At 38.9% G+C, this 14,797-nt stretch overlaps 1 protein-coding gene across 2 annotated transcripts in view; it reads left to right on the forward strand.

Moving 5' to 3' along the window:
• Positions 1-354: 354 nt before the first annotated feature.
• Positions 355-14,797, forward strand: part of APBA2 (amyloid beta precursor protein binding family A member 2) — a gene marked incomplete at both ends in the record, with an annotated part of 37,037 nt that continues 22,594 nt past the window's right edge. For both annotated transcript variants that reach the window (XM_080626518.1, XM_080626519.1), the window contains 3 exons: positions 355-1,323; positions 11,100-11,180; positions 12,334-12,370. In XM_080626518.1, the coding sequence (XP_080482644.1) occupies positions 355-1,323; positions 11,100-11,180; positions 12,334-12,370 (1,087 nt within the window). The remainder of the gene's footprint in view (positions 1,324-11,099; positions 11,181-12,333; positions 12,371-14,797) is intronic.

The raw sequence follows: 14,797 nt of genomic DNA on the forward strand, positions 1-14,797 counted from the left end.
AAATTGAAGAGCTCCTTTATACTGCACAGCGATCAAAGCATGACCCCATAATGGCAAGAAGAAGAAATTGAAAACTAATTTCAAAATTCAGCATTAATTCTCCATCAAATTGACAGAAAGGAGCCTATAATAGAATACATTTATGCTAAATATAGAACTGTCTCTTTATCTGTTCCTTTCAGAGTGCTAGCTGTTACTTTGAATTCATGGTTCCTAAACATGAACATTTTAAAAGTCTCTGGATCTGGTTTAAATTTCTACAAACACATCCTTTTTACCAAATAAATCTGACTGTGTTTTTCTATCTTCCCTACAGTAATTGCTTAGAAATGATTGTCATATAAGGACTTGGCTATGGCAAACAGGAAACATCAAAGCACTACTGCCAGCATGCTGGATCACAGAGCAAGAGCTTGCCCTACTTCATCTCACAACAGGGAACCTGAAAATGAAGAAAGTGACCTTCCTATTGAAGATTATGCAGCAAAAGAGGCAGAACTAGCAACTGTCAGAGCAGATAGTCCTCCACCTGTAGAACATGAGTGCAATGATCATAGTGCAGATGGTGATTCCAGCTCTGACTATGTGAATAACACTTCTGAGGAGGAGGACTATGATGAAGGCTTGCCAGAAGAAGAGGAGGGGATCACATACTACATTAGATACTGTCCAGAGGATGACAGCTACCTAGAAGGAATGGATTGCAATGGGGAAGAGTATGCTACCCATGAGGAACACCATGTTGAAACAGATGAATGTCAGGAAGCTGTAGAAGAATGGGCTGAAGGTAAAATTCAGCACCAAGATAAAAATGAGGTGATGGACAGGCAAGAGTGGCAGGAGGGTCAAGATAATGGTGCTCAGACTTTGGAAGATGAAACATCATCTTTGGAGATTCAAGATCAAGAAGAAAACATACAGTATTGTCAAAGTGAAGGTGGCTATCAGGACTATTACCCAGCAGAGACTAATGGAAACTCACAGGGAATATCACCATACCATTCCAGAAAAGAGGATGCAGAGCTGGAAGAGCAGGAAGAGGACATTGACCAGATTGTTGCAGAAATCAAAATGAGTATGAGCATGAGCAGTATTAACAGTACAACAGAAATGAGTCCAGAGCACACTGGGACTGAAAACATGGCACATGACTATAAAGAGACTTGTTCAAAGGGGGAAGCTGTTCACAGTGCTAACAGGCATGAGGGGAGGCCAAAATCACTGAATATCCCATCTGCTTCTAAGCACAGTGGAGATACGCCTCGAGGTTTTAAAGCAAAGTCAAGAACTCCGGAGGACAGGCAGAAGTGGCCACAAGAGCAGGTATGAGGTTCTGTGTTTAAGCACACTGTCAGAAGCATTATGCAAATGTTGTTAGTTATTCTAAACAGAATTAAGAAGCAATATTTTTACTTTTTTTACTCTGTATTGCAGTCACAGCTACATAATCACATGTTCAGAAAAAGGTGCTTAGTGTAGTCAGTTTAGGTGGAGAACTGGAAAAAAGGTTTTGCACAGAGAACAGACAATTCCAAGTAAAACAAGGTATTCCAGATGCAAGGGGCAGAACTAGTTTACTTATGCTCTTATTATGGGTGGTGACACACTAGATAAACTTAAAACTGGGGTCAGCATTGAAATAGTCAAGGGTAGGGTTTTTTTTTCATTAAGGGTTCCTGTTCCATTGCCTGAGTGGGTTTTAATTTCTTTTTGTTTGCAGTAGAGCATATGTCAAGGCTAGATACTGCATATGTTAAAAACAACTGCAACAAGTGCCTGCATATTGCTGTGGTTTTGTACTGGCTGATCATATCTTGACCTTGGCAAGAAGGAAGAAAGACTTATTAAATTTGAGAGGTGTAAGTTTCCTGTTTCAGCTTTATGAAATCTATAAATATTGTGATTTTCTATAGTTAAGTGCCCCACTGTGAAACAGTTTAATCTAAATGATTCAATTAAGAACAGACATTAAAATATGTCAGTCCCTCTGAAAAAAGAGTAAAAGGAAATCAAATGTTGAAGTATACACTGTTGAAACAGCCAGATCTTTATTGTAACTGTGAACAACAACAAAATTATCTTAAAGGGATATGTTCAGATTTCTCATATCTACAACAAGTTTTTAATATTAATTTCTATATTGTATTTTCAGAAGTACAATTAGAACCAAGTTGTGTAGCTTAAAATATTCAGTGCCTTACTGCCAGCATGGAAGGTCTAGTTTGTGTGGGTAAGCTTGATGATCTTGAATGGCTTGAATAGTTGGTACGTATAGGCTAGGAACAGAGAAACGTAGTTAGAATGGTTTAGACTAATGGTCTTTCTGGCACAGTACACCAGCAGCTGCCATTGGGAGTGTTTCTGCTTTTGAGTTTTGAAAGTTATTTGCAGAACAAAAGAGAGGAGGAGCTCATGAATGAGAAAGTGATTCTTCTGTATGATTCATTAAGAAATTGCTGTGTCTGGTTTTGGGTTTTTGGCTTTTGGGTTTTTTTTTTTCCCTCCTAGGTGATTGCTAATTCAAAACAATTTCATTTCAACATATTTTTGTACTCTTTATTTAGCAGAGGTTGAGCTGAACTGCGTTGTAACTTTATCATTATTGCCAGACTGCTAACAACTGGGGGTTTTGTAACCCCAAGATATTGATATAACTGCCACTGGTATGAAAATAAAGGGGCCTAAGTATTTGTGAGTTGCCTGTCTGAGCTTTAATTGTTATTTCCAGGCAGTCTTGGGCCATGTCTTTAATAACAGAGAAAGTGTTGCTGTGAAAGGTAGCAACTGGCTGGCATGTAGCTATTTTCTACAACCACTCTTCATAAAACCCTCAAAAATATTGTCTGATGGATGGAGCATTAAACAATACACAGTATTTCATTCCTTCCATATTTGATGAGAGAAAGTAGAGACGCATCCAGAGATGCAGCAATATAGGTACCCATTTCAGTTCAGCAAAAAGGTATAAAGAAACTGGATGACAAGGCGTGCATGTAATTTGAAAGAAAGGAGATAGGGCAAAGCTGCTGTGGGCATCTTCACTGAAGAGCACATTGGCCTCCAAGACATAAAGGTGTTGAAGTAGCATTTCTTGTGGAGATATGGAGGCTCTCAAATGGAGATATGAGGAGATTTTTCCTCTCTCTCCCTCCCACCCCAGAAACCACCAGGAATATAAAAGAAAGGTTAAAAAGCAAGTTAAGTAATCTTTGGTAAGCTGTGTTCTGTTCACCCACTGCAGTTGCTTATCATCCTCCACTTTATATAAAAATCAGTCTCATTGTGAGGGGGTTAGAACAGGAACACAGTATGCATTTCTGCCAAAGTGAATTTTGTACAGGTCCTTGCACATCCTTAACACAAGGTGTGGCTGAGCCTTCTTTAGCATAGAGATTGGACCTTGAAGAATTTACATAAAGCACAGAGGATTTTCTTCTAGGACATTCAGTTCTTTTAATATCTACTATAAAATATCTAAGGGATGGATGCAATTAGGGTACTGTCTAAATGAACCTGTATCTCATGTGTGAAACTGAGAGTCATTATTTTAAATACAATAAAGTTCTTGCATAGTGAAAGGAGAAAAACCCAAGGCCATTGTCAGTAGACTTACCAAGCATTATTTGCAGATAATTTGCTTGGGAGATCCTTGTTTTTTTCATCTTGATATAAGACTACCGTTACTGCATGTATCACACAGTACAAACCATCATGGTGACAGCGATGACACAGAATCATACGTATTGAATATGGAACAATTTTTGCCCCAGTTCTCTAAGTAAATGTAGACTGAAATGCTTTGAAGTTAAACCAAGATACTATCTGTGTATGTCAGTTTTTGTAAACAATAAGCAAACAGGAATGTGCAGTTAGTGGGTTTGTGCACATATGGTGCTGTCCTTAGGTTTTTTTCTTACTCCTGCTCCTCTCTTCCTTTCCTGCCTCCCATAGGTAGTAATAGGTAGTAATACTGCTGCATAAGATTTCAGATTAGTTAACAGCAATTGATACACACTACATTTTTACGTACCTGTAAAACTACAGTTATTAATTATTAGCCCATGATAAATGCTAGCAATCATCTTGCATGCCAAATGTTAAATAACCAGAAGACAAACACTATTTTAAAAGTTCTGGTTGCTAGATTTGCTTTCAGCAATTAATTACCAGAGAACAGTATTCACTTTTAAGAAAGACCTAACAATCTACAGAGACTGGAAAACAAAGCAAACCTTGCTTTCAATGTGGGTCAGTCCCCACTCTTAAATATACATGCTTCCCCTTGAAAACTTCAGGGATATTTGAGCATGCCTGTGTGAGCCTTTACTTGTAAATACCTCTAGGGAAGTGCAGAAGATCTGCACTAGTTAAGCCTGAGGGAGACCTGGAATGTTTAAGGTGTGTATTTACTCTAACTCACCGCTTAGCACAACTTCTATTTCTTGCAGGTTTTCCATGCTGGTGTTATTTAAGAAAGGTTTTTACATCTAGGAAGTTGAAATTGCATATTTTGGGTATTTTATGACAACCATGGCAAGTGCAAGGTCCTACACCTGAGTTGGAGCAATCCCAGGCACGGCTACACATTGGGCAGAGAAGAGATTCAGAGCAGCCCTGCAGAGAAGGACTTGGGGGTGTTGATCGATGAGAAAATGAACATGAGCCGGCTTCAGTGTGCGCTCGCAGCCCAGAAAGCCAACCGTATCCTGGGCTGCATCAAAAGGAGCGTGACCAGCAGGTCGAAGGAGGTGATCCTGCCCCTCTACTCTGCTCTCATGAGACCTCACTTGGAGTATTGTGTGCAGTTCTGGTGTCCTCAACATAAAAAGGACATGGAACTGTTGGAACAAGTCCAGAGGAGGGCCACGAGGATGATCAGGGGACTGGAGCATCTCCTATATGAAGACAGGCTGAGAAAGTTGGAGCTGTTCAGCCTGGAGAAGAGAAGGCTGTGTGGAGACCTCAGAGCAGCCTTCCAGTATCTGAAGGGGGGGGGTGTGTGTGCTATAGGGATGCTGGGGAGGGGCTCTTCATTAGGGACTGTAGTGACAGGACAAGGGGTAACAGGTTCAAACTTAAACAGGGGAAGTTTAGATTGGATATAAGGAGGAAGTTCTTTACTGTGAGGGTGGTGAGGCACTGGAATGGGTGAAGTTGTGAATGCTCCATCCCTGGTGGTGTTCAAGGCCAGGCTGGACAGAGCCTTGGGGTAGCATGGCTTAGTGTGAGGTGTCCCTGCCCATGGCAGGGGGGTTGGAACTAGATGATGATAAGGTCCTTTCCAACCCTGTTCTATGATTCTATAAACTCAACAACTTCGTCAAGCCAGGAGTTTCGCTCACCCCCATTTGACATCTTAGTAATCTCAGACTGAGCCAATTGTTAATTTATCTGACACATGAAATTATAAGCAAAAAATGTCTTGATTTTATATGTTTCAGCTTCATGCAGAGAAGTCAAACAACCTATTGATGCAATTCCACTGAATTATCACAGTTTTTATTGTGAAATAGACATGAATTAAGTGACTTAGGTATATCTTTGGGTAGAGTAAGGAGGAAGAGGAACTGAATGGCTCATTCAACCAATGATAGCATACAGTATGACCAGAAATCTAGAATTGATGTGGTGTTCCTGTGCAAAAGTAGTTACTGTTGACTTTAAGTCTTTTTTTCTTTTTGGAATTCTGTTGCATTTTCACAGCTTCAAGTTTATCTAGAACATTGCTGTTTTAACTAACAATCAACCTGGGAACAAGTTTACTGAGTGAAAAATGCAAGTACTTTCCTGTTGCAGATGAGTGTTTGTACTGCTTAAAATGGGAACAAGGGTTTGGTCTAAACCAAGCTTGAACCACAAAAAGCTAGTCTTAAGATCTGTTCACTGCAATGTATCATGTCCTGCTTCCTTTCCACACAAAGCAGTATGGTGTCAGGCAGTCCCAAGCCCATCTCACTGCTCCCTGACAGCATTTGGAACTCTAGTTTCTCCTACTGCACCCATAAAATACCTGCAGAGAATGATGGCATTTCCTATTATTTTATTAAGTTAATGCTAACTCTTAGAGTCAGGTAGCATAATTAAAAGAATGGTAGAAGCAGTCAAAAAAAAAATGTTAGCAAAACGTTGGGCAGCAGCTGAAATAATACCAATGGAAGATGGCTTTTCACTACTGGAACAGATAATTAAGTAGTTACTCCTCTCTGGAACCTCATATGTGGTAGTTTACTTTGTTGATCCCAGCTGGAGTCATGCTTTTGTGAAATACTAGCATTGGCATGGCCTGAGTGCTACTTTTGATAAGTAGGGACTGAAGATGACTATGGGACTCAACAATTGAGCACTGACCATCTAATCAGTCCTTTGTTCATGTCTCATCTATTTAGATTTCAGACCGCAGACTCCTGAGTATGCATACTGTCTCCTACCCTATTGAAACAGATCTATTTACCAGCAATAAAAGATTAACAGCACCAGCACCCTACCTTCACTTACACCCTTTAGAAGAAAGGGGGATTTGCCATTATCACCATTAATAAGGACCTTAGAGGGAAGTCTGCTTTTTAATGCTGCTGCCTGTGACACATGAATCCTATTGCTCTCATTTTTCAATTCAGTTCTTAGTTTACACATTTGAGAACCTTACCAAATATGCTCATACAAACTTCCCTGGTAGGTACCTCACGAGCTTGTGCAGTATTAGTCTCATTTCACAGCTTTCATATAGGCACTTTTTCCCCTTACACTTTTCAACATGGACATTCAGAGACAGGTAAAATGCCACTAATGAATTTGTGAAAGAAAATATTACAAAGTCTTTTTCTTCCCCGTTCACCAACAACTTTGCACACAGCAGTGCAGCCACTGTGTTTTCTTTACCTGTATTTGTAGAGCTCAGTATTGGCAAAAATATTTGAGGTTTACACCCTTCTCTTGGCACAGGCACAGTGCTCTTCTGCTGTAAAGAGCCCAAAGCTGGGAGTCTTTTGTCCCCCAGAGATCTCAGCCTTAGGACAGTCTGAAGCAGCCAAGGTGATAGCCATTCAAAAAAACTGTATCTTAGGAATGTCTTACTGGAATTCAGTCTAAGTATTATGGGATGCATTTGATGGAATTTGTGGAAAACACAAGAGTGTAAAGAAAGAGTATTATGAAAGCTCTCTGCATTCTCCCATGTGTTCTTCTAGGCAGCTATGGGGCAGAAATACTAAAAGGCTATTACTGAGTGACAGTTCCCAAACTTTGCAAGTGTAAGTACTTACTGAGAGGAGCTGAACAGCCCAAACCTTCACATTCTCAAACAAAACCAGTTTCTCTGTGCTAATTGGCAGAGTCATGGCTTTTTATCAAGTGCCTGACACTAGGAGACAGCAAAATCAATGCCTCTTACCTGTAGGTGCAATAGAGAGAGTCTTCTCTGGGAAGTTTAAAGCAGAAGGCAAGCATGCACTTCAAATTACATCCACATAAAACCACACCATTCAGCACAGCCATTTCTCCAAAAGTCTTATTATGGCTGGTTCCCAATGTGAAATATATGCAAGGACAAAAAAACCCCAACACCCAAACCCTTAGTTCTATAAGATTATAAAGATAAATTGGAGATTGTTTTAATGTTTATTGAAATTGGATACTGTATTGAAAATCTTTTGTGGAATGCTTAGATCCCTAAACTTCTAATACTTCTCTTCATAACACCAGTTCTGTGCTCTAGTTTGACTTGCTTACTTGGAGCTACTTCTTTGTACAAATATTTTCCTCTTCTGACACATTCTAGCAGCACCTCTAAATTAGCACATAAGTAATGGAATCTTTGGAGAGAACAGAGTGTGAAGTCTGGCCTTTTTTTTCTGTGATCAGAATCAGAAATCCTTCAGCTAGTCCAGAACTGCCTCATTCAGATTCTATCTTTGTAAGCGCATCCTGCTGGGTCAAATTGCTCCTACTGACAACAACATGTTACTGATGTTACAATAACTAATGCAGCAGCTCAGTAAGAGTACATAAAGCTATTCCCACTACACATCACCAGCATCTTCAGAAGTTATTTCAGTCATGTAGTTTAATAGGAATAGTACCACCGTAATAGACTTGTTATCATCTCTTGATTCAAAAAGATGTTTTGGATGCACCTTGATGTGTTTCTATAAACCTAGTAGTGTTTAACAATCAGGAGGACACATGACCAAACAGTAAACTGTCTTCAGAAACCAACAGAGGATAACAGAAGTTGAAACTAGAAACTGGAGTTTTGTCCTTAACTGACATTGATGAACACAACAATAGTCATCTGTTTTATCTGTGTTCTAGAGAGACAACAAACCTGAGTGAAAGGTCAAATAGGTCTTTTGGTTTACTTGTGCAACAGGTAACTTAATAATCTAGTCTACTTAGCACAAAATATCTCTTTTCCAAGAAGCTTAGTAGGTTTCAAGATTACTTTCAAACTACTAAGCCAGTATATTGGTTTCTCAACACATTATTTGATAATATTTGAATAACATTGCTAGTAGAGAGATTGACAAGTATGGGTCATAAGCCTCATTATTCAAATGTTTAAGCATAGCAATAAAGCCTTACCACACCTCTGAGCTGCACTCAGTGCTTTCTTACCAACTCTTTACCAAAAGGATTAATAATTCTGAAAATAGCTCATCTTCCATGTCTCTCTCAGACAAATTATACCTCCAGATAATTCAAAAAAAGTGACTAACCTGCTGTTTTCCAGCAGATCGTTCTCCAGCAGGAAAGTGCTTCATCAGAGCTGAGCACCAGCGCGCAGCATTTGGGATCACAAGTAGCACCTTTGAGGAGAACTACCTTGCTGAGATGAACTTTTGACTGAAAAGCTAAACAGCTTACCCTGGAGTAAACAGCTAGCACAGCTGAAAACCAGCAGCACTCAGCCCTCACCTCCAGCTAAGAGAAGCTTTGATGTTGTAGGAAGGAGTGGTTATAAAGGCTATGGTTGGGAGTCGCCCAATGAGGCGCAGGTGACCCCAGGGCAGCAATCGGCCAGCAGGACCAGGTCAGCTGGGGCAGGAGCTGCAGGCTGATTTCTGAAAGATGTGCATAGATGCTTTAGTGACCTTAAACAAGTAGAGTCTGAATTTCCTCTCAGCCTAAAGGTGGCATTTTCTGGTGCCTCACATTCCTTCATATGATGCTGGACGCTGCCTCCATATTTGCTCAGTGTCAAAAGTATTAATAATGCTACAACTTTAATATTTTTACATCTTTCCTTCGCAGAACCTGTCCTCTTACCAGATTCTTATCCTAGAATAAGAGACTTTTAATATAGCTGTACCTCTGTTTTAGTGTGCAGTCAATTCCAGACTTCTGGTTTAGCTTTAGATCCTATTCTAGACTGCAAGTCAGCATATAAAGTATTTATAATCCCTTAAATGTGCTTTTTCTAGCTATCATAACATTTAAAACAAAAATACTGCTCCAAATTAGTTTAGCCATGGAATAGAATGAGATTTGTCTTGTCTCAAACAGAATAGCGTTTATAAGCAGAATATGGTAAGCTAGCCTAGTACAGCCATATAGACAGGGCACTAGTCAGTGGGTTCCCAAGTCTTGGTCCTCTATGTATCTTTCATGTAGTCTTTTATTTCCGAAAGTCCTTGCTTTGTGTATGTTGTCTTACCTGAAAGTAACCCAATGGCTTACTGAGCTATTTTGTTCAGCTGACTAAATATAGGAATAATTTGTCTAGTGATGAACATGCAGACTTTGATTGCAGCTACATACTGCATTTGAAAGACAAAAGACAAGGAGCTATGTTCACATGTAGCTTTCAGGCTCACCCTTTGACACAGCACTGGCTTAGTGTTTTCCATCTGCACAACTGTTGATGCAAGTTCTTACTTGTGAAGTCTTAAAATGGCACTGGCATTTAAGCACTGTTTTTTATACATAATGGGGAAGCTGAGACAAAAGAAAAGTGAAATATCCGAAATCACCTTAGTGTTCCAGATTTCTAACACTAAAAACTCTTGAGTCATGGAAACTTCTCGGTTTTTGGTCTGTATGGGACATGGGTGCTCCCTGTGCTGGGTACTGCTGTTCTGTGACTTGTCTGGAGAAGAAATTCCGCCCCTGAGAATATTGAACTTAATAGAAAAAGTGTTCTGTAGTTTAAAGACGTAGTATTTTCCTTGTGTAAGGTATTTTCCCTCTTATATTTCTTCAGAAGCCTGAAGTTGTGCTGCCAGCATCCTGTAGGTTTGCTTGGCCCAAAAGGAAGGATATGCCATGAGGTTGTAGTAAGGTGGGGGTTGGTCTCTTCTCCCAAGTAACAAGTGATAGCACAAGAGGTAAGGGCCTCAGGCTGTGCCAGGGGAGGTTTAGATTGGATACTAGAAAACATTTCTTCACCAGAAGAGTGGTCAGGCACTGGAACAGGCTGGCCAGGGCAGTGGTGAAGTCACCATCCCTGAAAATACTCAAAAACCATGTAGACAAGGCCCTTAATGATATACTTTAGTGCTGGACTTGGCAGTCCTAGGGTAAAGGTTGGACTTGGTGATCTTAAAGGTCTTTTCCAACCTAAATGATTCTATGATTCTATGATCTCCCATGAACACAGGATCCTACACTCAGTGCTGGCATTCTGTTTAGCTCAGAGACAGCCATTAGCACTATTCTGATTCTATCCAGTTCTGAGAATTAATACAATTAAAAATTCTGACTTTGGTTTCTGAACAATTTGAACATGTCAGCATTTGGCTTAATTTCATGTGAATAATTTGCACTGAAATAAAATTAGTTTAAATCAGTAGTGTTAACTACTGCTTAGTGATAACTGAAATGTCTTATTTACATCAAAGTAAATCTTTTCTCATAATTAAACAGCTCAACATTTTAATATGAAGCTTCATGACAAATCACTTGTAAAATAATGAGAATGTGCTAAATGCAGCTTCATATGGTAATATTTTACAAATTTTTATTAAAATTTTATGAATGTAATTTAATCTGGTGAAAAATTTCTGAGTATCTTTGCACCATCGACTTCCACTGAAATCTCTACTTTGTTTTGAAGCTTTTTAGAGGACAAAAGGATTTGAAATCCTTTCTCTTTTTTCTTACAGATGTGCAATGGTTTAGAGCAGCCAAGGAAGCAACAGCGTTCAGATCTCAATGGACCAGTTGACAATAATAACACACCTGAGGTAGGTACCTTGGGCTGTTCTGCTGCCCGTCTTCCTGCTGACAGCAGGCACGGCATTGTCAGCTTTCTCCCTCACACACAAACACATGCATACTTAGGCTCTGTTTCTTTTCCTGAACTGACAATAAATACCATGTCTGTATATTCCAGAAAGTCTTTGAACTATACCCATGGATTTGATGTTGCCACATAAATTTTATATGAGTGTTCATAGCATATGCTCAAGCCTAAAATTTTCTGATGATATACAGAATAGGCAGAACACTTCAGAAATTATCTTTGTGGATTATTGGAGAGCAAAAGTGGCATCAAAAAGAAATTGGCTTCTGCTGTGAAAAAAACACAGTGACATGCAGACCTGCTCTTGTCACTGAAGACTGGAGCAAAGATGACATCTAAGAATGCAGAATGAGGTTATGCTTGAGGCTAGACACGATGAAATTAAATTCAGACTTAAAAGCAGAAGTCTGTTATCTCAAAAACATGTAACATATTTAGCGTATAGCCTGTTACAGTAACGAAGAGGCACATTTCTAAAGCCTTTTTCCATAATGGAGAAATCAGCCTCTTTCCTGGAAATAGGAATGCCTGAGGAAGCTGGCAAAAGATGAGCAAATGTAAGGATGACATCTGTTTATTGAGAACAGAGACAGTAACACATAACAAGCCCTTTTGTGGCATCTGCTGAGATTTAAGTGTAATGCAGTGTACTGTGCAATCAGGCTCTTTTCATTCACTTACCCAGAATCTTGCTTTGTAAAATACTGTTAAGTGTTCCTAATTGGAAATTGGGGATATCATTAATAGGCAATGTGATCTAGTGGACAAACCATTGGACTGGAAATTGCTGGTTTGTATTGCTCATTTCACAGCTGACTTCCTAGGTAATTTTCATGTTCTTTTCCCCACCCTCCCTTATTTTTTTGTGTGCTGTGATCTGCTTAAAATGCTTTGAGATTCCAGGTAAATGGCACTATGTAGCTATGTAATTACTGTGATGCAATGTGTTTCACTTTCCTAAATAGTGGCTATGTAGAAGTTACACACAGAAATTTTATTTTTTTTAAACAAAGGTCAGCTCTTCAAATATAAGATGAATCCACTTCAGTTGGTGAAAATTTTGTTACAGCTATACCATTTTTATTTCTCAACAGACAAAGAAAGTGTCTTCATTTCCAAGTTTTGTTGATGGTAAGTTTTATATCATCCATAGTTCAAGTAGGATAAAATGGAAGCAAATGTTTTAATATATTTCAAAGATCACAATTCTAAAAACCAGTCAAACGCATGAGAATCCTCCCTCTTGCAATGGGAGCCTGGTGGTGATGAAAAGGAAGAGCAAGTAGAGCTTTCAAATAGTTAAGGAGAAGATGGAGAAAAGTACAAATCTGGAAGGGGGACTAAAAAGGTGGTAACAGTGGGCCCCAGCAGGGTGGAGATTTATGGAGGTATTAAGAGCACCCTGTTCTTTATGGTTTTGTCCAGAGGAAGGAGTCATTTCACTGTTCAGAGCAGCTCCTGTATCACTTTGAATGTGATGCCTGTTACGGCACTCTAGGAATCTCAGTTGGTGGTACAAATGAAAGATTCTGCTTATCTGATGAAAAATAGGGTAATCTAATCATCTGCTTAGGAAAGCCACGCTTCCATGGTTTTCTTCAGTCTCCTTTGCATTGCTGTTAGGTATTTTCTGTTTGGAGTTAAATAAGTTGTTATTAACACAAAAAGGTGGACAGAGATAAAATGGGATTATACTGAAAACATTATTCCTGCAAAAGAAATGTCTAACACTGTAGCATGAGAAAAGTAGGAAACTGCCAAGGATATGACCCCTTATATCTGCCATGAACACACTCTTCCTCACAATGGAAACCATAAATTAAAGTTAAAAACTTAATTTCTAATGCCATTCTTAACTCAGGGAAAACGTACTGCAATTTAGATTAACATTGCAATGTCCAACACATTTTTCTTCTATTCCCTGATCTCATCAGCTTGACTAGCAACTTCTCAACTAGTCTACTTCTCAGCTTGACTAGCAACTTCTATTTTTAGTAATTTCCTTGAAGAGCTAGAGCAAACGGGAAGTTCAGAGGTTGCTCTTTCTACACAGATTGGCATCTGAAGGAAATCACATGTAACACGTGGCATGGTACTGGATAACAGGCCCTAAATAGAGGTAAATTAAAGGCATTCCCCAAAGGTGGTGGAGACAAGAAAGCAAGTGATACTTCGTAATACTCATCTACTGATTCTATAGTGTGGAACTATAAAGGGAGGCCAACATGAAGAGAGCTCTAAAACAGACTAGAAAATTCACCCCTCACAGGGCTTGCAGATACAACTGCATATTTTAATCTTATTGGGATAAAAAGGTTATGTCTTTTTCTTTCTTTACCAGTCATCTCACTGCTCTGTTCAGAAGGGGTCAGTATACTCTTTTAGATAGCATAAAACTTTTTCTTTATTAGTTCTATTGTTTTGTTATCTCTGATTTATTTATATTACTTGCACAGTATGTGTGGATAAGTGAACTATTAAGCTTTTTCTATTGCAGGTATTATATGGCACTGTCTAATACAAATAAATATGTAGCTCACTAGGAGCTTAAGATAGCTAACATGACTGCCCTCTGAATTCAAAGCAAAAGTAAGAGTTCTAGTATTCATTTGTATGTAGAGTCCCAAAAGGAACAGGATCCTATTCCACATAAGAAAAGATTCTGCCAGCTAACAGTCCCTGTTCTCCCCTGAGGTTTGACAGTGATAGCACAACCATATTCTGGATATAGTAATATTCAGCTGTTCAGGCACTTAATTTTCAGCATGACTTCTTATCTACAGTACCTATATCTATATCTCTATTGATACATAATATTTTTTATATGCCATGTGAATGCAAGAACTACTTAAATAACAGGCCCCAAAAATGCTGGAAATGTGTCCTTTTGCCATTAGAATTGTTTCAGTAGTAGTAGCATTACATGCTTGTAGTGGTAATCAGTTCCATGTTCAGGGGTTCTGACTTTTTTGCTTTCTGTATTTGTCCTATCACCATAAATCTGATTCCCTTGTACAGTAACAACCATCATGAAGTAAAGAAATGGGCCAAAATATGGAACTTGTAGATAGCCGTTCTGCAAGGTGAGATATGCCCTGTGTCCATTTACTCCTTATGCAAAATCTGCTGCAGTGCCACACACCCTAAGGTCTCATCACTTCATGGAGTATGATAGTTCTCAGCAGAATGTTGAAATGGCTTCTGTGCTCTGAGCACAGTCTCTAAATATTGTCTGAATCCTTGGTTTACACATGACTTTAGATAAATATAAAAATATGTTCCTAAGAGATTATTAAATTCAGTTTTGCTGAATTATTCAATTAATATTCTCTTTCTTATTTGATGAATGCAAAAGCCAAGTTAATTTAAAAATGTTTAGACCTAGTCTGCTTAGTCTAGAAATACGTTTATATTTGTTGCATTACAGATCAGCAGAAAATCAAGCAGTCTCTATTGCATCGATAAGACAGTGCAGAAATTTGCAGTTATATTTTTTCAGAAATAGGTATCTAATGTTTAAGCACCAATATTCAACATGAAAATCCAGTCTTTGTTCAC

The sequence above is a fragment of the Psittacula echo genome (assembly GCF_963264785.1).
Source record: "Psittacula echo genome assembly, chromosome: 10".
Lineage (NCBI taxonomy): Eukaryota > Metazoa > Chordata > Aves > Psittaciformes > Psittacidae > Psittacula > Psittacula echo.